General features: G+C 43.7%; 1 protein-coding gene across 2 annotated transcripts in view; it reads right to left on the reverse strand.

Moving 5' to 3' along the window:
* Positions 1-16,635, reverse strand: part of Dhtkd1 (dehydrogenase E1 and transketolase domain containing 1) — a 48,078-nt gene extending 31,443 nt beyond the window's left edge. For both annotated transcript variants that reach the window (XR_009058213.1, XM_057788022.1), the window contains exons 1-4: positions 16,390-16,635; positions 5,262-5,417; positions 3,435-3,646; positions 2,052-2,246 (exon numbers count right to left, since the gene is read on the reverse strand). Coding sequence is in view for 1 of the 2 variants with exons in the window: in XM_057788022.1 (XP_057644005.1) it covers positions 2,052-2,246; positions 3,435-3,646; positions 5,262-5,417; positions 16,390-16,543 (717 nt within the window). In the remaining variant the exon portion in view is untranslated. The remainder of the gene's footprint in view (positions 1-2,051; positions 2,247-3,434; positions 3,647-5,261; positions 5,418-16,389) is intronic.
* Between the last annotated feature and the right edge of the window lie 7,430 nt (positions 16,636-24,065).

The following is a 24,065-nucleotide window of genomic DNA, read 5'->3' on the forward strand; positions in this document are numbered from 1 at the left end:
TATTAAATGTGTTCCTGTACAGTAATAGGAAGAAAGAAGGTCCTGCCACAACAGGAAGCCTTGTGGAGAGTACCTGGCTGAGGAGGGTTTCTGAGCAAAGGTTCAGGGCTGGACTGCCCAACAGTCCTCCTGGGCCCCTCTTGCAGGCTCCAGCATTGGAAATGTTCTCATCATGCTGGACCAAAGATGAAACTGAGGGACTTCTTGGTGGCTGTGGTGTTGACATATCATAGATCCACCATGAAAACCCAGTTACCCTTGGTTGAACTTTCATGGAACATATCACACAAGGAAGGAGGAGTCAAAGACCAAGCAGCTGCCTTCTGCTCAGGGCTGATTCACCCACCCTACCAGCTCACATACACAGAGTATTGAGACATAGGGAACACCCATGGAAGCTGGTGGGTCCACAGTGCTCTGTGATCACAGTCTTAGGGCTCAGCATAGAGAGGAGCATTTCCCAAAAACACTGTTCCCAAGACAGCAGTCTGCCCATGGTATTTCTGATAATTTCCAGGGATGCACACACCCTGGTTGACAAGGAGAAAGGTGAAGCACTCCCTATGGACTGTGCACTTTCCAACGTATGGGAGGCTTCAGTTTGAGAAGATGCTTATGAGCACATTGCAGAAAAAAAGTCTATCGCCTCCACATCGGGATTCTGAGCATACTGGGAGAAGTTAGGTGTGGTCCAGAGGTTAGAGAGAAAGAAGATCCCAGAGTTCTGGATGGAGGGCCCTGCTCCCAGCTCCAGATGTGCCCCCTCCCAGGTAAGCTCTTCAGTACAGTGTACTCGGAGTGATGGGGAACCTTTAGTTGAGGCTTTTGGGATGCACCCCATGCACTCTAAACACTGGTAGTACATAGTGCCACTGTGTAGTCCTTTGGTATCTATGTCCTGCAAGATGGAGCTGAACAAGGCATGCTGCTGGGACCTCTCCCCACACACGGGTCCCCAGTTGGTGTAATAGTTTGGGATGAATTAGGAAGTGTGTCTTTGTTGGAGGAGGTGTGAGATTTCAAAAGCTAAGCCATTCCCAGTTAGCTGTCTGACTGCTTTGTGCTTGTGAATCAGAAGTAAGCACTCAACTACTGCTCCAGTATCATGCCTGCCTGCCTGCCACCTTGATGCCTACCATGATGGTTGTACATTCACTCTCTGAAACAGTAAGCAAGCCACCAACAAATTCCTCTATAAGTTGCCCTGATCATGGTGTCTCTTCACAGCAACAGCACTAAGTTCCCACCCATTCACTAAGCTATCTCCAACCAACTGCTCAGAGGCTCCATTGGCTTCTAAAGGAAATTACCACCATCAGTTTTATTCTGCTCCAGCCCTACACTGATAAGAACCACATAACATCTCCTAGACATGTCAGAAAAGCTACATCCATGAAGTCTCGACAATATGGCCACCTGCACAAGACTTGAACATCAGTGGGCATGCTAACAGGGAAAGAGGGATGCTCCAGGGGCTTCAACAAACAACCACAGGCAACTGGGGGATGCGGAGAGTGAGAGAAATGGTCTCCTCTCCAGAAAGAGCCTCCATGTGGTTACCCAATACCAAGTAGTTAGCCTTAAAATGAGATACATACATGTGACATTATACAAACAGTGCAGGTTACATTGTGTACTTAGGAGTATAGAAGTATGGGGTAGGGTAGGGCGTGTGTAGAGAAAAAGACGCTGTGAATTTGAAAGAAACAAGGAGGTACATGGGAGGGGATGGAGGGTGAAAAAGGAAGGAGGAAAATGGTGTGATTGTGTGTGCGTGTGCGTGTGTGTGTGTGTGTATTGGTTTTTCAAGACAGGGTCTCTTTGTAGCTTTGGAATCTGTCCTGGAACTAGCTCTTGTAGACCAGGCTGGCCTTGAACTCAGAGATCCACCTGCCTCTGCCTCCTGAGTGCTGGGATTAAAGGTGTATGCCACCACCACCAAGAAGATTATAGTATAATTTTTTAAAAAGCTAAAAAATTATTATAAGAACAATGGATATTAAAAAGAAACAAACAAACAACAACAACAAAGACACAGAAAGAAATCTTACCTCTGGAGGTAACTGCAGAAGGCCTGTCAACAAATTCAGCCTCCCTCTATGGGGCATCCCAATAATGACATCAGTTATACCGCCATAGGCTGACGACTTCAGCAACTCGTGAAAAAATCCCATCATGCTCTCAGCCCCTTCACCGCCATATCTCTTCACTGTGGCAAACTTGGTGGCCAAAAAGTGGTCAAACTCCTGTGGAACAGACATATTAGCTGCTGGAAGACCATGAGTGCTCAGGCGAAAGGCAGGTAAGTTCTGTGTGCTGTGAGAAGGCCCCACATTATTCCAGAGGTCATGTATGTGCCCTTTCACTACATATTCCCAGAGACAGACATCCCGGTAAAGCATAGCTCTGCTGAGGGCCCTGACACAGAGAAGCTGTGAGGAGAAGAACCTGAATGGTAGAATCACGTGTCTGGGAACAACCTCCTTCTGTGTTTGTTTTTCCAGCCTTGAGGCCAGACTTAGCTATCTGCCTTGCCCAAGACATCAGTTCTCCCAGAGGCTCCACAGTATTCGTTAACCAAGGTCTAACACTGTCCTACTACTCAAACTGGTGGGACGGGACTTCCTATCAGTTTGACATGCCTAAGCCCTTCCCACAGCCCTGGTGATGATGTGCTTCCAGTAACTGACAATGAGAACTTCCGCTGAGCAGTTGATCAAACCCCTCCAGGAAACAAAAGGAGAAGCACAATCTTAAGAACTTTATTAAGTTTTTTTTTTTGTTTGTTTTGTTTTGTTTTTTTGTTTGTTTGTTTTTTTGTTTTTCGAGGCAGGGTTTCTCTGTAGCTTTGGTGCCTGTCCCGGAACTAGCTCTTGTAGACCAGGCTGGCCTCGAACTCAGAGATCCGCCTGCCTCTGCCTCCCAAGTGCTGGGATTAAAGGCGTGCGCCACCACCGCCCGGCAAGTTTTATAAAATAAACAGAGGATACATTAACATACTTTGATGCTGAGGAAAACCAACAGCTCAAATGTCTAGCGATCTGCTTTGCTTCTGCTTGTTGTTCAGTTTGATGTGCTGAAGCAATGGATGATGGCCCCTAGACAGGGGCCAGGTCGAATGCCTTCCTTTCCTCTCCCCAGAAGCTAGCTACTTTGGTAGGAAGTGAGAAGACTTGATCCACTAATGTTAGCTAATACTTATTTCTACATTTATTTTTCCATTTCTAGTTATTTACAGTTGTATGTATCTGCATGTCAGTATGTGCATATGAGCACAGGTGCCCTCAGAGGCCATAGGCATCAGGTCCCCTGGAACCGGAGTTAAAGACAGTTGTGAGGCACCGTGTGGGTGCTGGGAATTGAACCTGGGTCGTCTAGAAAAGCAGCAAGTGCCCTTAATCATCTCTTCAGCCCCTACCTGATACTTTTTATACCTGAGATTCTAGCAATAGTTTTGCCAGGTGTTTTCGCTCTTCTGTGGTAAACGACTCCTTTTTCAGCTCCTCAAACCTCCTGGCAAACCAGTCTTTCTCCTCCTGGCTCTGAAGCTGTGCGATTTCAATAGAAATTGGCCCGCAGTAGATATGGTTCAAATAGGCTAAGACTTCCTCAAGAGAAGCCTCTTCTTTGCCCATGTTCAACAGTCCTGTGAAAGAGAGCAAAGGGCTCACTTCAAAGAATAACCAGCCACACGGAAAGTAAGCTGTGGGACAGAGCAGAACAGCGACGCGCTTCAATCTGAGTGCGCCATTACAAACCGAATCATCACCAATTACTGCTAACATTTCCTTTATGAAAGGATTGTGGAAAATTATATTCAGGATCCCTCGCATAACAAGCAAGTATTCTGTCACTGACGTAAACCTCTGCCCCATCTAGACCTTTTCTAAAGTCAAAATTAAGATTATGGTTGATGGCCATAAAGTAGAAAAACTAGATTAGGAGGAGACCTTCCCGAGGACACAGCTCTATCATGTTATACCAAGTTTTGATCCCAGGTCTCATCCTTGTATCACAAATAATACTAATAAAATAATATAAATAACATGAGATAAAACCCTAACACCATGACTTATGATCCAGGCCCAATATTTTGTTTGTTTGGTCTTGCTGTTGTTTTGGTTCCCAGACTTGGAAAGAAACTGGAATGAGGGGTTTAGGCTTTGGAATGAAAGCAGTCACAGGTTGTTTCCCTCCCTCTGCCCTGCAGCAGCTCCATATTATCTAAGTTCTCTGAATCTGCTTCTGTCTGGGGTAGTTTCAATGAGAGGTGCCCCAATAGGTTCAGACATCGGAATACTTGGTCCCTGGGTAACGATGTTGTTTGGGTAACTTAGGAGGCCATGCTGCAGGAAGCATGTCACTAGGTGTGGGCTTTGAGATTTTTTTTTTTTTTTTTTTTTTTTTTTTTTGGTTTTTCGAGACAGGGTTTCTCTGTGGCTTTGGAGCCTGTCCTGGAACTAGCTCTGTAGACCAGGCTGGTCTCGAACTCACAGAGATCCGCCTGCCTCTGCCTCCCGAGTGCTGGGATTAAAGGCGTGCGCCACCATCGCCCGGCTTTTTTTTTTTTTTTTTTTTTTTTTTTGGCTTTGAGATTTTAAAAGTCACGTGCTACTCCTAGGTGTGTGCTCGCTCTTGCTGCTCCAGCTCCATGCCTGCCCGCTGCCACAGTTGTCCTCTGGAATGGTGAAGGATTCTTATCTCTCTGGAATCACAAGCCCCAATAAACCCTTCCTTCTGTAAGATGCCTTGGTCAAGGTGTTAAGTTTATCTCTCAACTAAATACGGGAATATTTATTAATGTTAGTTTATCTCTATACTAAATACAGTAATAACTTCTGGGAGTAGTTAGGAAAATGAATCAGCATTCTATAAGCAAAGTGTGTGGCACCTACCTGTTTGGATTTTTAGATACTGTTATTTAGGTATCGGGGAGACACCAAGTGCATTCCGTCACGCATGGCATAAGAAGGTCAGAGGGAAACTTTCGGAGCTGGTGCTCTCCTTCATCTATGCTTTTCCCACTTGGTGGCAGGCATCTTTACCCACTGAACTATCCTGCCAACCTGTTCTATATGGTTTTAACCACAGAGAAACAAGAGCACTCTAGAATGTCAAGACAGCTCCCACGTGAAGACAACACAGTGTGTCCTTTGTCCCTTCACCTGATGGAAGTCTCTAAACCAGGGCATCCCGTTCCTCAAGAACAGAACAAGACCCTCCACCTGACAGCTCCCTCTCACGTCCAGGTTCTGCCTTACCTGTCGTAGTGAAGGGTCCCTGCAGGGTCTGTACGAGGGCTTGGATTTCAGGCACGGTATCCAGCAGGGCTTGTCCCGGGAAGAGAGGGTTGATCTGGGCGGCTTTGTGGCCATGCTCACAATAAACTGTCACCAACCTGGCAAGGCCGTGATCAACTAAATTGGAAGAGTGAAATAGCACAGTTGAGGAGATGCTCAGAAACTACAGACACTTGTCACAGAAGGACATTTAACTCCCTGTTCCTACGCCCATTGCCAGTGGATTTCAGGGTTAAAGACTGCCAGATGCTAGGTAAGTACACTTTTTTTTTCTTTTTTTTGGGGGGGGAGCAGGGAGGAGCCTGTCCTGGCACTAGCTCTGCCTTGAACTCGCCTGCCTCTGCCTCCCGAGTGCTGGGATTAAAGGCACACACCGCCACCACCACCCAGCATACCTACTTTCTTAAATTTATCTCACGATAGCTAAAGTCATGGAAGCAAAAGAAAAGGAAATAGGAGAAGAGCTAGCTTCATGAGTGCAAATGTGTAAGAATAACTGTGCATATGGTAGAATTAGGAGAGAACTTTTGAGACTGAGAAGCATTATTTCCACCCTGATGTTAAAGACACAGTCCCCTTCTTTCCTGGTTAGTGCAGGGGTATTTAGATCTTAGCTGGAATATTAAAATAGGGCTAATGCTGGGTGTGGTGGTGCACACCTTTAATCCCAGCACTTGGGAGGCAGAGGCAGGTGGATCTCAGTGAGTTCAAGGCTAGCCTGGTCTATAAAGTGACAGCCAGGACTACACAGAAAAATCCTGTCTCAAAAAAAAACAAACAAACAAAAAATCATACACATAAAACAAGAACCTCTCTGTCTCTCTCTTTCCCTCCCTCCCTCTCTCCCTCTCTCCCTCTCTCTCTCTCTCTCTGCCTATACATCTTTCCCTTTGGTTGGGGTTACACATTCTTTTAATTTGGGAGGTAGAGGCAGATGGATTAAGGCCGACATAGTAAATTCTAGGCCAGCCAGGGTTATACAGTGAGATTCTATCTCAAACAAACAAAAGCAACAGCAATAATAAAGCTAGGTAAAACCCCAAATCAATGTTACATTTCCTTTTCCCCACTCGGTGCTAGGAACAAAAATCCACATCCAGGCGTTTGCTAAGCAAGTACTCTACTATAAGGCCAAATACCCAACCTCACACCTCCCTTGTTTAAAAATGTGCACTTGTTTATTTTGACAAGGGGCGCATGTGCTTGCATGTGGAAGTAAGGGGACACTTGCAGAAACCTGTTCTCTCCTTTCACCACGTCGGTTTCAGGGGCCAAATTTAGGTGCTCAGGCTTGGCAGCAAGCACCTATATCCCATGAGCCATTTTGTCGGCTTTCTTCTTCCCTTATAGACTCCAGACACAGTTGTTTTATAAAACTGTAGACAAAGAACCTAAATTATCTTGTGAGTCACAGAACACAAAACTATCAAAGAGCTCTGCAGATAAGCTGGCCACAGTGGCTCACGCCTGGAAGCCGGACTGCTGAGTACAAGGCTATGTTGGGCTACACAGTGAGGTCCAGCACAGCCTTAGCTATAGAGTAAGACCCTGTCTCAAAGCAAAGTCTCTATAGATCAGGGAACAGGACGACAACTCAGTGGAAGAGAGCATGGCTAGCATGTGTGAGGCCCTTGCTTAATCCCCAGCACCTAAATCATTCATTCATTCATTCAAACAAACAAATAAAGTTAGGCTGGTGTGATGGTACACGCCTTTAATGCCAACACTCAGAGGGAGAGGGAGTGGCTTCCTGTGAGTTCCAGGACAGTCAGGCTACATAGTGATCCCAGTCTCAAAAAACAAACAAAACTTTTCAAATGTCTATTTTATGAATAATTATTGCCATGGAATGGTTTCCTAGCAACACATGTGCTTCAGTCTGTATTCGATGCGCTGCCAAGCTTGCCTCTTTTCACGTGGCAAGCAAAGTGAGAAGAGATCAGGGATGCAATGATCAGAGGACATCTTTGCATCATGTCAGCAGCTAGGCCGGCCCACGGTACGCCAGACGCCCAGAGGTGACTCTGGTCTGTTCCCTTCCTGAGTCTTAACCGCTGAGCACGTCCTCTAGTTTGAGGAGACATCCCTATAGCTTCCACATAGCATTCTTTGTTTAGGATGGATAGAAATTGTTGGGAAAACAAATGTTGTTTACAAACACTGTAGTGAAACATCAATCTTCATTGCTGTTTACTGTAAAAATGGCAGTAAGGCACACAGACCACAGTTCTGTTTCAAGAAGGATAATACCAAGTTAGCCAGCACGAAGTACATGTCAGCTAATTTAAACTAAACTTGATCTTTCAGTTAAAAGCCAGGTGCTGGGGAGATGGCTTAGCAGTTAAGAGCACAGGCTGCTCTTCCAGAGAACCCTGTTTCACTTCCCAACACTTACATGGCTGCTCACATCCCTGAACTCTACTCCCAGGGGATCTGACACCTCTTCTGGCCTCCTGGGCAGTGTGTACCTTCTCCTCTTACAGTCAGGATGTGTCAACTTTTCAAGTGCTGGGATTACAGGCATGTGTTACCATGTTTGACACTTTTGTTTGTTTTGCTTTGGTTTTTTTTTTTTTCTGTTCTTCTTTCTTTTTCTCTTTCTTCTTTCTTTTTTTTTTCTTTTTTCTTTTTTTTTTTTTGAGACAGGGTTTTTCTGTGTAGTCCCAGCTGTCCTGGAACTCACTCTGTAGACCAACCAGGCTGGCCTCAAACTCAGAGATCTCTGAATTTTCGGCCTCCTGAGCACTAGGATTAAAGGTGTGCAACACTACCTTTGCACACCAGGATAAGTAATTTCTAAAGAGGGACACTGGTAGTAAAGAAGCTGCAATTTGAACATAAGTGTTTTTTACTTCAACACTCCATTACACACACACACATATACACACACACACACACACACACACACTTTTTCCCTGGAGATAAAACCTAGAGCCCTGAGCATACTAAGCAGGTATTCTGCCACTGAGGCAAATTCTCATCCCTGCATCTGTTACTACAAAAGTTGAAGAGGGATGTCTTGAACCTATAGAAGGAATGACTAGAACTATATGAGGCTAAGGTTGTCTACTTTTTCCATCTGCATTAATATTTTAGAATTTTCTACAGTTGTGAAAATCACTAATGTTTTCAGTTTCTTCAAACTATTTCTTTACAATTCCAGTAAAGGCCACTGTGTTTTGTAATATGCGACATCCCCCAAAACATCACTTCAACTCTCAAAGCTCTACTGTGACAGGGACAGTAACCGCCAGCCTTGGTCTAGAATCCAGCGACTTCCCTCTCTGGAAGGTCTCTGTTACAGGTTGAACGGGAAATGCTCCCTATGGATTGATGTGTTAGAACATGTTGTTCCCAACAGGTAGTCCTGTTTGGAGAAAGAACAGAACATCTGGGCCATGGGGACTGGTGTTGGTGGATGTCAGTTTGGCCAGGCCGTTAGAGTTACAGTCATTGCTTCCTGTACTGGCAAGATGTCAGGAGCACCCGCTCATATTTCTGCTGCTGCAATGCTGCCCAGTTGCCTTGCTTTCCTCTCCATAATGGACCGTCTCCCCTGAAACTCCAGCTAAGATAAGCCTTTCTCTTTTGATTTGCTTCTATCATGTAGTTTGTAATGTAAATAAGAAAAGAATCCACAGTTTTTTGTTTGTTTGTTTGTTTTTTGCTTTGTTTTGTTTTTTGTATGACAAGGTTTCACTGTGTAGCCCTGGTTGTCCTGAAACTCACCCTGTAGACCAGGCTGGCCTCAAACTCAGAGATCCATCTGCTCCTGCCTTCTGAGTGCTGGGATCAAAGCCATGCACCACCACTGTCCAGCTTCTAAAACTGTTTTTCTGTTTGTTTGTTTGTTTGTTTGTTTTCGAGACAGGGATTCTTTGTAGCTTTGGAACCTGTTGTGGAACTAGCTCTTGTAGACCAGGCTGGCAGCAAACTCAGAGATCTGCCTGCCTCTTGAGTGCTGGGATTGAAGGCCTGTGCCACTACCACCCAGTCAAACACAGTTTTTAAAAGATGCTAAAAAAAAAAAAAGGCCAGGTAGTACTAGCATGTGCCTTTAATCTCAGTATTTGGGAGGCAGAGGCAGGAGGATTTCTACGAGTTTAAGGTCAGCCTGGTCTAAAAAGTGAATTCCAGGACAGCCAGGGCTATAAAGAAAAACCCTGTCTCAAAAACAAAAAAAGAAAGAAAGGAAGGAAGGAAGGAAGGAAGGAAGGAAGGAAGGAAGGAAGAAAGAAAGAAAAGAAAATCTAAAAAGTCTAAAACCCTTCAGTATAAAAGTATATATGAGAATCACTACTCTCAAACTCACCTCCGCTGTAAATTGGGAATTTAAATAAATAGATTCAAAACTGATGCATAATATTCTAGGTTTGATACCACACACGAATAAATAAAATAAATAAATAAAGTTACTTGGTAACTAAGGTTTACCGAGACTAAAGTACAAGCCATTACCAAGAGTAAACTACAAAGAACACAGCCTGGGTCAAAGTTTAACTGATGAAAACACTAACAACCACCCCAATCTAAGAGTTTTCTAAAGGCAAATGTATTGTTTCCTTAAGTCCTCAGCACAAAGCAAGGCTTGGTGAATGGTATGGGCTCCTGCGGCAGGAGCTGACTGCAACCAAGACAGGTATGAGGGTGAAGAAGCCTTCCACAGCCTTCCCTTCACTCTCTCTTGGTGCTTTTCCTGTGATTCTACCATAAAGTCTAGGCTGGCCTTGAACTCGTTATCCTCTTATTTCAGTCTGGGAATGAATTACAGGTAATGTCACCAGTTCGACCACTGTGTCACTTCTGAAGTGTCACAGTGTCCATTTCCAGAAGGGTTTGTATTTTATCTTATAAATACTTCAAAATTAAATCATGATTCACAATAGAAAATCATTCCTCTGGATTAAGACTGTACTTTCACAGCAGCTGATATACTTGAAAAATACTAAAGACATGCCCATGGCCTCACCTGATTCTTATTCTTTATTTAAAGAAAGTTAGTTTGTTTATTTATTTACTTTGTGTGCGTGTGCATGTGTGCCTGCAGAAGTCAGAAGAGGGTGTCAGATCCCCTGGAGCTAGAGTCACAGAAGATTGTGAACTGCCCAAAATCCAGTTCTCTGAAAGAACTTCAAGGCTGTTAACCACTGAGCCATCACTCCAACTTCCAGACTCCCAATTATAAAACACTAACTATAAATACACTTGTCCAGAATTTAAGGACAAATGCAGAAAGACATCATTATATTTATAGCAAAAAGCATAGAAACAGCCGGGCGCACGCCTTTAATCCCAGCACTCGGGAGGCAGAGGCAGACGGATCTCTGTGAGTTCGAGACCAGCCTGGTCTACAAGAGCTAGTTCCAGGACAGGCTCCAAAACCACAGAGAAACCCTGTCTCGAAAAACAAAAACAAAAACAAACAAAAAAAAGCATAGAAACAATGTATTGGCCCATATTTAAAAGGCATCTTCTCGGCAGGCAGTAGTAACACACACCTTTAACCCAGCACTTGGGAGGCAGAGGTAGGCGGACCTCTGTGTGTTTGAGGTCAGCTGGGTCTACAAGAGCTAGTTCCAGGAAGCTAGGAAAAACAGAGAAACCCTGGCTCAAAAACATAAACAAACAAACAAAGCATCTTCTCCTGATACTCAATGTTCTGGTTATATAAGAAAGAGTTAAATATCCCCAAACACACACACACACACACACACACACACACACACACAAATTGCATGAGCCTAGCATGGTAATGCATGCCTGTAATCCCAGGATGCAGGTAGCTGAGGCAGGAGGACTACCATGAGTTCAAGGCCAGTCTAGGTTACAATAACAAGTACCAGATCAACTAGAATTACAGAGTAAAACTATGTCTCAAAAAATTGCATATACAAGAACATATGATATATGTGACTTTTTTAACCTTTATTTTTATTTTTGTAAATGGGTATTTTGCTTTCATGTGTGTCTGTGCACCACACGTGTGCCTGGTGCCAGCAGAGAGCCCTGACTTTATATCTCTTACTAAGGAATAAACAGTGGGACTGGAGAAGCAGCTCAGAGATTAAGAGCACTGACTGCTCTTCCAAAGGATCCAGACTTAATTCCTAGCACCCACGAGATGACACACAACCTTCTGTAACTCAGTCCCAGGGACCTCTGGGACTGGGATATGTGGTACACAGACACCAGGCATATGTGGTACACAGACATAAGTGCATGCAAATCTCTATACATAAAATTTTTTTAAAAATCTTTAAAAGAATGAAAGAAAGTATGAGGTCAAGTGGAAACTACATTATCAACAAATGGGTAGAAATTCAGCACTGCTATCAAGAGCAACTCTGTGCCTTAGCACCTAGAACAGAATATAACAAGGAGAAAAGAGCAGGACCCAGAGGCAAGAGCTCCAGGCAAAGTACTTGCCTGAGTGTCACAGGACCGGAGTTTGATTCCCCACACTAAGATAATAAAATGAGGTCAGGAATAGTGATTCCAGAGAAGCTGTCTGGGAGATTCATTTTGTTTTTGTTTTAACTCAAATATGTTTACTCAGTACCTGCTATGCCCAGAGATTTAGGTATAGACAATACATATTCTACATTGTTCAAGTTTCTAAATACCAATGAGGTAAAGAAGAAACAATATCTGAATCTTAGGGGAGACATCCTCCACCTGGTATGACCAGCCTTTTGTATGCAGCACATAATGTCATTTATGACATTGAAGGGGCTGGAACATGGCCCGGCAGTTAAGAGCATTTGCTGCTCTTGCAGAAGACTCAGGTTTGGTTCCCAGCATCCATACTGAGTGGCTCACAACCACCTATAACTCTAGCTCTATGTGTGCACATGCATGTGTACACACATACAGAGAGAGAGAGAGAGAGAGAGAGAGAGAGAGAGAGAGAACAAAAAACAAAAACAAAAGCCAGGCCGTGGTGGTACACACATTTAATCACAGCACTTGGGAGGCAGGGGCAGGTGGTGGATTTCTGTGAGCTCGAGGCCAGCCTGGTCTACAGAGAGAATTCCAGGAAAGGCTCCAAAGCTACAGAGAAACCCTATCTTGAAAAACAAACAAACAAACAAACAAACAAAAAGCAAAAAAAAAAGAAAGAAAAGTTAAGAAAAAAAAAAACAACGTAATTTTCCTTCCCAAAAAAATCCCTTAAGTCAGATACTGCAACTCACAAATAACTGTTTCCATCATCGACTTTGATCTTTCTTCACAGTGGCCCTATCCACGTACAATCATACCCACGACCTGAGGTTATAGTTCAACACTGGACTTTCAGATGTTACCAGGAAGCTCATAATAAAGCAAGTTCTCTATTAGGAGACTGTGGAAAGTGATTTGGTGGTAAGGGAAGAAAGAAGGACTTAAACATAAAATCAATTCCAGAGATACTCTTCTAGCCATACCAGCCTGAAGTTCCCAAAGTGATTCTCATATACTCTTCCAAATGGTAACTATTATACAGGTTTTTTCATGGCAGTCTTAATTCATTAGGTCAGTCGGATGTGAAAGAAAAGGTCAAACCCATCACAGCAGCTGTGTGTTGAGTGTCCACTAACACGACTTTAAAGGTTTTGTCCCTTCATGTACAACATACATTCCTTATGACTAGCCAAAGGCGGACACACACAGATACACACATTCACATAACCCTAGGCTGAGGATTATGTAGTGGTCCAGAACTTGCCTAGCATGCACAAGGCCCTCAGTTTGATCTCCAACGCTATAAAAAGAAAAGGGGGGAGTTATGTTTCAGAACCTCACATAAGGTCACTGAATTAGAACCTGGGTAAAGAGAAAAGATTCAGAGCTAGGAACTGGCATTTTAAGAACTAAAATCATTGTTAATCAACAAATAAGTTCAAAAATAATGGATATGAATTATAGGGGGATGAGGAGTAATTGGCTTGGTAAGTAGGGTTACAGGTTCAAACAACACTGAAAAAAACATCTACACACTGAGTTTGCAATGCGAAAGAAAATATCCACAGCCCTGCAAATCCAGAATTAACAATCTAGTTAGCCAAATGCTTTCCCTAAAAAAAATGACTACAGCCAGGTATGGTGTTCATGCTTTTAAAACAGCACTTAGGCAGAGGCAGGTGGATCTCTGAGTTTGAGTCCAGCCTGATTTACAGAGCGAGTTCTAGGACAGCCAGGGCTAAACAAAAGAAAAAAATAAGATTTATTTTCAATGGTCCCAAGATAAAGAGCAAAATACACTCTAAGGTTCCAAAGTGTGAAGAGTCAAAGAAAGGTCTGGTCAGCAATTAAATGACAAAAAGGATTTTTTTTTTTTTTTTTTTTGTAGAAACGGTGTCACTACATAGCTTCAGCTGACCTGAATTCGCTTACACCAAGCCTGACAGAGGGGATTGTCAACATTAATATTAGGATCAAAGAAGTCAACTGGAGGGTGGGGACATTGTGGCACACACCTTTAATCCCAGTGCTTAAGAGGCAGAGGCAGGCGGATCTCTGAGTTTGCGACCAGCCTAGTCTACACAAGCTCCACATCAGCCAAGGTTAAATAATGACACCCTGTTTCAAACAAACAAGAAGCTAAATGGTGGAACCAAATAGAAGACCCGGATATCAATCCACACATCTTCGAACACCTGACTTTTGACAAAGAAGCAAAAAATATCAAATGGAAAAAAGAAAACATGTTTAACAAGTGGTGCTGGCATAACTGGATATCAACATGTAGAAGAATGAAAATAGACCCATATCTATCACCATGCACAAAACTCAAGTCCAAATGGATCAAAGACCTCAACATAAAGCCAGCCACACTGAACCTTATAGAAGAGAAAGTGGGAAGTACACTTGAACACATTGGCACAGGGAACCACTTCCTAAATAGAACCCCAGCAGCACAGACACTGTAGGGATAAGCCCCACCCATTGGGGGCGTGTTCGCCTCGGGCTAATGTTTACTGATAAATCTGCTGGGCGTGATCCCAGCAGCCCTTTTCTCTGCTTTCCTGTTCTACGCGGGAACCTGTGGTCCTGTAAGTCTATTTCTTCATTAAAGCTGTATATATTTTTATAATCTGTCTGTATTCATTTACGTCGTTACAAGACACTGAGAGAAACAATTAATAAATGGGACCTCCTGAAACTGAAAAGCTTCTGTAAAGCAAAGGACATGGTCAACAAGACAAAACAACAGCCTACAGAATAGGAAAAGATCTTCATTAATCCCACATCAGACAGAGGTCTGATCTTCAAAATATACAAGGAACTCAAGAATTTGTACAACAAAGAATACATAATCCAATAAAAAAAAAATGGAGTACAGACCCAAACAGAGAACTCTCAACAGAGGAATCGAAAACGGCTGAAAGACACTTAAGGAAATGTTCAACACCCTTAGTCATCAGAGAAATGCAAATCAAAAAAACTCTGAGATTCCATCTTACACCTGTGAGAATGGCCAAGATCAAAAACACTGATGACAACTTATGCTGGAGAGGTTGTGGGGAAAAGGGAACACTTGGGCATTGCTGGTGGGAATGCAAGCTGATAAAACCCCTTTGGATGTCAGTGTGGCGATTTCTCAGAAAATCAGGAAACAACCTTCCTCAAGACTCATTAAAACTACTTTGGGTATATATCCTAAGGATGCTCAATTGTGCCACAAGGACATGTGCTCAACTATGTTCATAGCAGCTTTGTTTGTCATAGCCAGAACCTGGAAACAACCTAAATGTCCCTCGACCAAAGAATGGATAAGGAAAATGTGCTATATCTACACAATGGAGTACTACACAGCAGAAAAAAATAACAACATCTTGAATTTTTCAGGAAAATGGATGGAGCTAGAAAATATTATTTTGAGTGAGGTAACCCAGACACAGAAAGACAAGTATCACATGTACTCACTCATAGGTGGTTTTTAAACATAAAGCAAAGAAAGCCAGCCTACAAACCACAATCCCAGAGAACATAGACAACAATGAGGATACTAAGGGAGACTTCCATAGATATAATCTACATGGGAAGTAGAAAGTAGAAAAAGACAAGATCTCCTGAGTAAATTGGGAGCATGGGGACCTTGGGGGAGGGTTGAAGGGGGAGGGGCAGGGAGGGGAACAGAGAAAAATGTAGAGCTCAATAAATAGCAATTTAAAAAAAAATAAGAAGCTAAATGGGGGCTGGAGAAATGGCTGAGTAGTTAAACAAGCATAGTTGCAAAGGATCGGGGTTAGATTCCCAGCAGCCACATGCTGGTTCACAGTATCTGTGCATCCAGTTCCAGGGAATCCAATGCCTTCTTTGGACAACAGGCATGCACATGGTATACATATATACATGCAAGTAAAACACTTATAAATAAATAAATATGAAAGATATATAACAAGTAAATGTAAAAAAATTTAAAGATGCCAACAGTTTTCTCTAATAACCTGCATTTTTCTACTGCAGAAGGACGAATGATAAAATAACTTAACTTTGTAGCATAAACCAAATACTCGAAATTATTCTTGGATACGAGATTGCAAAATAGTTCCAAAAACTGATTTTTGCGTTGGCTAATTACGTCAAAACCTGTCAGCCACATGGTTGCGAGTTCAGCAATTAAAGCGAAAGGCTAGCTAGGTCCAAGGGCAAATAATACCACTGTTGTCTAGATCATGTACCAACTGCCCTCCTGCAAGTAGCACAGAGATGCCATCTGTCGGCCCTGCAAATATATCATCTGGTTAAGAGCTGGGAGATCTTAGAACATGTCTCCTTTCAGAGAACCATCTCCACAAAGGGCTAATACTTGTTGATGGATGAGGAATGGAATAGAAGCTGTTCCCATACTAGGATCCAACAAAAAAGATGGGGAGACTACGTAAATACAAAGCCCAGGGATGCCCAATTGTGGAAGCTAGACAGTGTGGTGACCTCGACACTGACAACTCCCACACGTTCCTCCTACCATCTCCTCAGCTCTCCCAGGCTGCGATCCTTCACGGGCCATAAGTTCCCAGGCGCCCAGTACCCACTTTCAAGAGCACCCCACCACACGCAGCGCAGGTTGGTCCCTGCCCTCCCAGTGTCCAGCCGCACCCCTAACCTGAGGGGCGTGTACGGTCGCCTCGGGGCTCTCTGCTCTCGGCCTTCCTAGGCCGGTAGCCATAGACGCCCCTCTCCGTCTGGTAACCGCGCCGGAGAAGCGGGACAGCCAGGCAGAGGGCTCTCCTTGCAGCTGCCATAGTGGCCGGGGCCATGTCAGTCTGGGTCCGAAGATGCTGTGAAAGAATGGAAGAAGCAGGAGCTGAAGCCACTGCGAGAGGGTTGGTCGCAGGAGGAGAGTGAGACCCTGAAAGGACCACGTGAGGCTGAGGACCCGCCCCGGGACAACGCCCCCGGGCTTCATTGGTCAAGGTGTTGGCCTCTCAGAGCCAATCAGAGGCTGAAAGCTGAGGCGTAGCTACGCCCAGTACTCAGGCTGGTCTTGGGGAAAGCCCAGGGCCAAAGGCCTTCTGGATTTGGACCCAGTGCAAGGCTGGCAGACGAGCAAGACCAGCTCTCTGGTATAAAGTAGAGCTATATGTACATCCTGAAGTCTCCCGCCTTAAAATTCACCCTCTTCTGGAAGCTGCAGAGGACAGCAGTGTAGTTTTCCTTATAGAAAGGACAAAAAACAAGGATGCAAAAAGAAAGGATTTGGGGGAAAGAAGAAAACTCAGTTTCACCATTTTTTTTTTTTTTTTTTTTTGGGAGAAGTTAGCAATCCTTTATGTTGTCTGAGCAGTTACCCTTCCTTAGAGAGAGGACTTCGTCATTTTTGAAGTTGTATGTAAGCATGCTGTGGTTTTTTTTTTTTTTTACTTATTTGTTTATTTTTATTCTTTTTTAATTAAAATTTCCACCTGCTCCCCATTTCCCATTTCCCTCCCCTCCTCCCAAATATTGCCCTCCCCCCACTTCCCTCCCCCTATCCCCACTCCTCTTCTCCTCCCCCCACTCCATTCCCCCTCCCTCTCGATACTGAAGAGCAGTCCAAATTCCCTGCCCTGCGGGAAGACCAAGGTCTTTCTATCTACGTCCAGAAAGGTGAGCGTCCAAACAGGCTAAGCTCCCACAAAGCCAGTTCATGTATTAGGATCGAAACCTAGTGCCATTGTCCTTGGCTTCTCATCAGTCTTCATTGACCGCCATGCTCAGAGAGTCCGGAATCAACCCATGCTTATTCAGTCCCAGACCAGCTGGCCTTGGTGGGCTCCCAATAAATCAGTTCCACTGTCACAGTGGGTGGGTGCATCCCTCGTGGTCCTGATTTTTTGCTCATGTTCTCCCTCCTTCTGCTCCTCATTTGGACCTTAAGAGCTCAGACCGTTGCTCCAAATTGAGACTCTGTCTCTACCTCGATCCATCGCCAGATGAAGGTTCTAAGGTGATATGCAAGATATTCATCAGTATAGGATAGGGTCATTTCAGGTTCCCTCTCCTTAGTTGCCCAAGGTACCAGCTGGGGACATATTCCTGGACACCTGCGAACCCCTCAAGAGTCAAGTCCTACAAAGTGATGTTGCATTTTCCTTCATACTTTTTTCTCAATGATCCTTCTTCCTTATTCCCCTACCCTTCCTCTTTGACCCCTTTCTTCCCTTCTATATCCTCCGTTAGGCTTTTTTCTGCCTTCTTTCTCTCTTCCTTTCTTCCTTTCTCTTTCTTTCTTTTGGTTTTTTGAGACAGGGTTTTTCTGTGTAGCCCTGACTGACTTGAACTCGCTCCGTAGACCAGGCTGGCCCTGAACTCAGAAAGATCTGCCTGCCTTGGACTCCTGAGTGCTGAGATTAAAGGTGTGAGCCATCACTGCTCGGTGCATTTTCATGGTTTTTATAATATTTTATGTCTATGGGTGTTTCCCCTGTGTATATCTGTGCACCACGTGCAAGCAGTGCCTGTGGAGGCTCAAAGAAGGCATTGGCACCTCAGGATCTGGGGCAACAGATGATTGTGAGCTGCCATGTTGGTGCTGGGAACTGAAGCCAGATCTTCGGAAGGGCAGCCAGTATCCTTAACTGCTAAGCCATCTCTCCAGACCTTAACAATCTAGAATCTACATGTGAAGGGGGAAAAAAAAAGTAGTACTTTTCCTTCTGAGCCCGGCCTACTTTGCTTGACTTGAGGTGGTGGTTTGATAGCAATGGCCCCATGAGCTCACAGATTTGAAAGCTTGGTCACCAGGGAGTGGCTTTTACTTGAGAAGGATTAGGAAGTGGCCTTGTTGGAGTGGGTGTGGCCTTATTGCAGGAAGTGTGTCACTGGGAGTGGGCTTTGGGGGGGAGGGGAGTCTCAAAAGCTCAAGCCAGGCCCAGTGTCTCTCCCTTCTGCCTGCTGACCCAGAAATCTCAGCTACCATATCTGCCTGTCTGCAGGCCAATGTGCTCCATGAGGAGAATGGACTAAACCTCTAAACTTTAAGCAAGACCAATCGAAAGCTTTCCTTTGTAAAAGTTTCGATGGCCATGGTGTCTCATCACAGCAATAGAACATTGACTAAGATGCATGATAGTTTCTACCTTCACCACTAATGACATGATTTCATTCTTCATGGCTGAATTCTCTCTCTCTCTCTCTCTCTCTCTCTCTCTCTCTCTCTCTGTGTGTGTGTGTGTGCGTGTGTATGTGTGTGTGTGTGTGTTAATAACTTTTTTCATTTGACAGCTCACAGGCTGATTACGTGGCTTGGCTATTGTGCATGCTGCCAAGTGAACACAGTGTGTAGGTATCTCTGCTATATGCTGTCTTCGATACTTTCAGGTTTATACTCAGGGATGGTATTCGTGGATCTTGCAGTAGTTTGTTCTTATGGTTTGTTTGGGAATCTTTAATTACTGTTATATTGCTGTGGAGAGACACCCCAACCAGGGCAACTCATAAAAGAGAACATTTAATCTGGGTCTTGCTGCCTGTTTCGGAGAATTAGTCAATAACTCTCATGCCAGGACTATGGCGGCAGCAGGCTGACAGGATGCTAGAGCAGTATCTGAGAGCTTCTAGCCTGATCCACAGCATGAGGCAGAGAGAGAGAGTGTGTGTGTGTGTTGCGTGGGCTTTTGAGCCCTCAAAGCACACTCCAGTGACATGCCTTTTCTAACAAGGTCATACCTCATAAAACCCTTCTAAAACAGCCCACGAACTGGGGACCAAATATTCAAACACAAGAGCCCATGAAGGTCACTGTCATTCAAGCTATTACAGACCTCCATACTCACATACTCATTTCCATAGTGCTTACAATAATTTGCATTCCTCCTAACAGTGTATAAAGGTCCCTGTCTTTTCCATCCTTGCCAATGTGTAAGCATTTTTCTTTTATTTTTCTTTTTCACTCGTTGCTTTTTGTTTTCATTTATTTATTTATTTATTAAAGATTTCTGCCTCCTCCCCGCCACCGCCTCCATTTCCCTCCCCCTCCCCCAATCAAGTCCCCCTCCCTCATCAGCCCGAAGATCAATCAGGGTTCCCTGCCCTGTGGGAAGTCCAAGGACCCCCCACCTCCATCCAGGTCTATTAAAGTGAGCATCCAAACTGCCTAGGTTCCCACAAAGCCAGTACGTGCAGTAGGATCAAAAACCCATTGCCATTGTTCTTGAGTTCTCAGTAGTCCTCATTGTCCGCTATGTTCAGTGAGTCCGGTTTTATCCTATGCTCTTTCAGACCCAGGCCAGCTGGCCTTGGTGAGTTCCTGATAGAACATCCGCATTGTCTCAGTGTGTGGGTGCACCCCTCGCGGTCCTGAGTTCCTTGCTCGTGCTCTCTCTCCTTCTGCTCCTGATTTGGACCTTGAGATTTCTGTCCGGTGCTCCAATGTGGGTCTCTGCCTCTGTCTCCTTTCATCGCCTGATGAAGGTTAATATTCAGGAGGATGCTTATATGTTTTTCTTTGGGTTCACCTTCTAACTTAGTTTCTCTAGGATCACGAATTATATGCTCAATGTCCTTTACTTATGGCTAGAAACCAAATATGAGTGAGTGCATCCCATGTTCCTCTTTTTGGGTCTGGCTTACCTCACTCAGGATAGTGTTTTCTATTTCCATCCATTTGCATGCAAAATTCAAGAAGTCATTGTTTTTTACTGCTGAGTAGTACTCTAATATGTATATATTCCACACTTTCTTCATCCATTCTTCCATTGAAGGGCATCTAGGTTGTTTCCAGGTTCTGGCTATTACAAACAATGCTGTTATGAACATAGTTGAGCATATATTTTTGTTGTATGATAGGGCATCTCTTGGGTATATTCCCAAGAGTGGTATTGCTGGGTCAAGGGGTAGGTTGATCCCGAATTTCCTGAGAAACCACCACACTGCTTTCCAAAGTGGTTGCACAAGTTTGCGTTCCCACCAGCAATGGATGAGAGTACCCCTTTCTCCACAACGTCTCCAGCAAAGGCTATCATTGGTGTTTTGTATTTTAGCCATTCTGACAGGTGTAAGATGGTATCTTAAAGTTGTCTTGATTTGCATTTCCCTAATCGCTAAGGAGGTTGAGCATGACCTTAAGTGTCTTTTGGCCATTTGAACTTCTTCTGTTGAGAATTCTCTGTTCAGCTCAGTGCCCCATTTTATAATTGGGTTGATTAGCCTTTTACGGTCTAGTTTCTTGAGTTCTTTATATATTTTGGAGATCAGACCTTTGTCTGTTGTGAGGTTGGTGAAGATCTTCTCCCAGTCAGTGGGTTGCCTTTTTGTCTTAGTGACAGCGTCCTTTGCTTTACAGAAGCTTCTCAGTCTCAGGAGGACAATGATGCCCTTAAGGTCTGTGCTGCTGGGGTTATGCGTAGGAAGTGTTCTCCTGTGCCCATGTGTTGTAGAGTACTTCCCACTTTCTCTTCTATCAGGTTCAGTGTGTTCGGACTGATATTGAGGTCTTTAATCCATTTGGACTTGAGTTTTGTGCATGGTGATAGATAAGGATCTATTTTCATTCTTCTACAGATTGACATCCAGTTTTGCCAGCACAATTTGTTGAAGATGCTCTCTTTTTTCCATTGTATACTTTTAGCTCCTTTATCGAAAATCAGGTGTTCATAGGTTTGTGGGTTAAAGTCAGGGTCTTCTATTCGATTCCATCGTTGCTTTTTGAAACTAGGCCTTACTCCAAAGTTCAAGCAAGTTACCTCCCAAATGCTGGGATTACCACACCTGGCTTTTTGTTATCTGCTTCTTTGATAATAATGTGTTTGCCATTCTGACCCAGGTCTGGCTAAAAATCCTGAGTACTTTTAAATGTATTTATTAGCCTTTTATACTTATTCTTTTGATATGTTTAATTTATATGCAATTTGTTGGTTGGATAATTTGTTTTCGTGTTTTATTTTTTTGTTATCTATATATTCTGGACATAATCCCGTGTCTGATAAATATCTGACATAGATTTTCCTCCCATTCTGTTAACTGTCTCTGCCCACTGGCAACTGTTTCCTTCATTGTTCAGATCCTTTTCAATCTGATGTAATCCCATTTGTAATCCTTGTCTCTGGGCCTAAAGAAAACTACAAAATCCTCGGGCACTCAGGCACTAAGCAGTGGGACCTAGGGCACTTAATGTCTTCACTGTGTTCAGGGCACCAGCCAATTATTTTCCCTGGAGTAGTTTCGGTTGGTAGGTTAAAGCGAGCAGGCACCTGAGTTTGGTAATACATAGCCTAAATCCCAGAACTCAGGAAATTGAGGCGAGAGAATGGCAAAGCTGAGGCCAGCCTGGCTTACATGGCAAGACTCTGTCTCAAAATAGCAGCAAAAGTAAAAAGCAAAGCAGGCAGGTACATTCTAAGTCGTGCTATAGCTGAAGGATGGCCACTTGGAGTTCCTGGGCAAATGTTCTAGGTCATGCTGTAACTGAAGAACGGCTACTTGGAGTTCTTGGGCAAATGGTGAGCAGTTCCTTTAAACAGAAGTGCTGGGAAAGCAGGGACTCCAGTCTGGGAGCTGCAAGAGATGCCTCAAAGTTTTTATATTTGTTCACTAGCTGGTTCCATTGTGGTGGAGTCTACCAGATACTCAGCCAAGGGTAACTCAGTGTTGCTTCTGATTGAGGAAGTTAAACTTAGGATGCCAAGGCTATATAAAATTTTACTCACTCACTTCAGAAATACATCATACCTATAAAATACATGGATATAATATATGTATATAAAATATTAAATAACAAAGATTGCTATTGTTTTTGCTTATCTATTACCCACAATTTAGAGCCTTAAAACAGCAAATATATATTACCTCAAATTTTCATAGGTTAGTATATCAGTTTATCTCAGCCTGTCTGGCTCAAGATTTCTTAGGAGGACCTTGTTAAGTGAAATTTCCATTCATCTGAAGGTTCAACTGGGAAAAGATCAATTTCCACGTTCATTCATTCCCACAGACACTGGGAGGACTGAGTTCTTTGTGAGTTCCTAGATAGTTTGTTGCCATGTGAACCTCTTCAAAGTGCACTCCAAAGCAGCACCTTTCTTTCAGCTTTTGAAAAATATGTATTTGCCAGGTGTGGTGGTTCACACCTTTAGTTCCAGCACTTGGGAGGCAGAGGCAGGCAGATCTCTGAGTTTGAGGCCAGCTTGGTCTATAAACACAATGGGGGGTGAAGGCATGTGGAAAAATACCTACATGTAGAAAATAAATTCTAAATGTTAGCTGTTATTATATTGCTTCAAAGTAGAGAAGAAATGTGCAGAAATTGCCCCCATATTAAGTACCTAAAGCATAGCAGTGATTGTTCTTAGCTTAATATTGATATTGACTTTTTAATGGGAAAGCATTAATATAAAGTGACAAGTATATTTAGATGAGTCTTTCATTAAATAGGAAGCAATGGATTGACTCTTCCTATGGATTTCATGGGGAAATAGACTATTGTGTCTGCAGTGTAGTACCTTCCAGAAGAAACACATGCTAGAAATAACTTCATCTTTATCTTCAGCAACTGACACACAAAGTGAGGCTATGAAATACTCTCTTGGAAAGAACTTTTTCCCCTGTGATTTTTCTCAGTGCAGCATTTTGAGTTATGAACACAACCCCTTTGCACTTTGATTTTAAAATACTTGGAAGCAATGATAACATGTTGCTAGAAACAAGAATAATGTAGCTTAAAATTCTAACTTTACAACTAAAATAAAGCACCTGAATTGCAAAGTTATAATGACTTGGCCTCTTCTAAGAGCCACCAAGTCTCTGCAGCCTATATGGAAAACTACAGGTGCATGCTCTTGGCCCAGTTAAAATTACGGTTGTTGTAAAAAATCTCATTTATGCCGGGCGGTGGTGGCGCACGCCTTTAATCCCAGCACTTGGGAGGCAGAGGCAGGCGGATCTCTGTGAGTTCGAGACCAGCCTGGTCTACAAGAGCTAGTTCCAGGACAGGCTCCAAAACCACAGAGAAACCCTGTCTCGACTTTGTAAAGAGATATTCTTTCCAAAACTGCAAAGAGTGTTTAACTCTCAGAAGGCTGCCTGCTAGAGATGGTGTTGACAAGCTGGTAATGAGCAGGCTGTTAAAGAATTTACTGACACAGAAAAAGGCAGAAGTAGAGTATATTAAAAATACTGAAGTCGGGCATGGTGACACACACCTAAGGCAGCCATCTCTAAGATCAAGGCTAGCTTGGTCTATAGAGCTGGTTCCAGGACAGCCGGGGCTACAGTAGAGAAAATGTACAGAGGCATTCGAGGGGTGGAGAGAGTTCCTCTACAGGCAGTCAGGCAGGGTTTCAGAGTCATGGCGCTGTGTGTTTT

This window comes from Chionomys nivalis, chromosome 13, assembly GCF_950005125.1.
Source record: "Chionomys nivalis chromosome 13, mChiNiv1.1, whole genome shotgun sequence".
Classification (NCBI taxonomy): Eukaryota; Metazoa; Chordata; class Mammalia; order Rodentia; family Cricetidae; genus Chionomys; species Chionomys nivalis.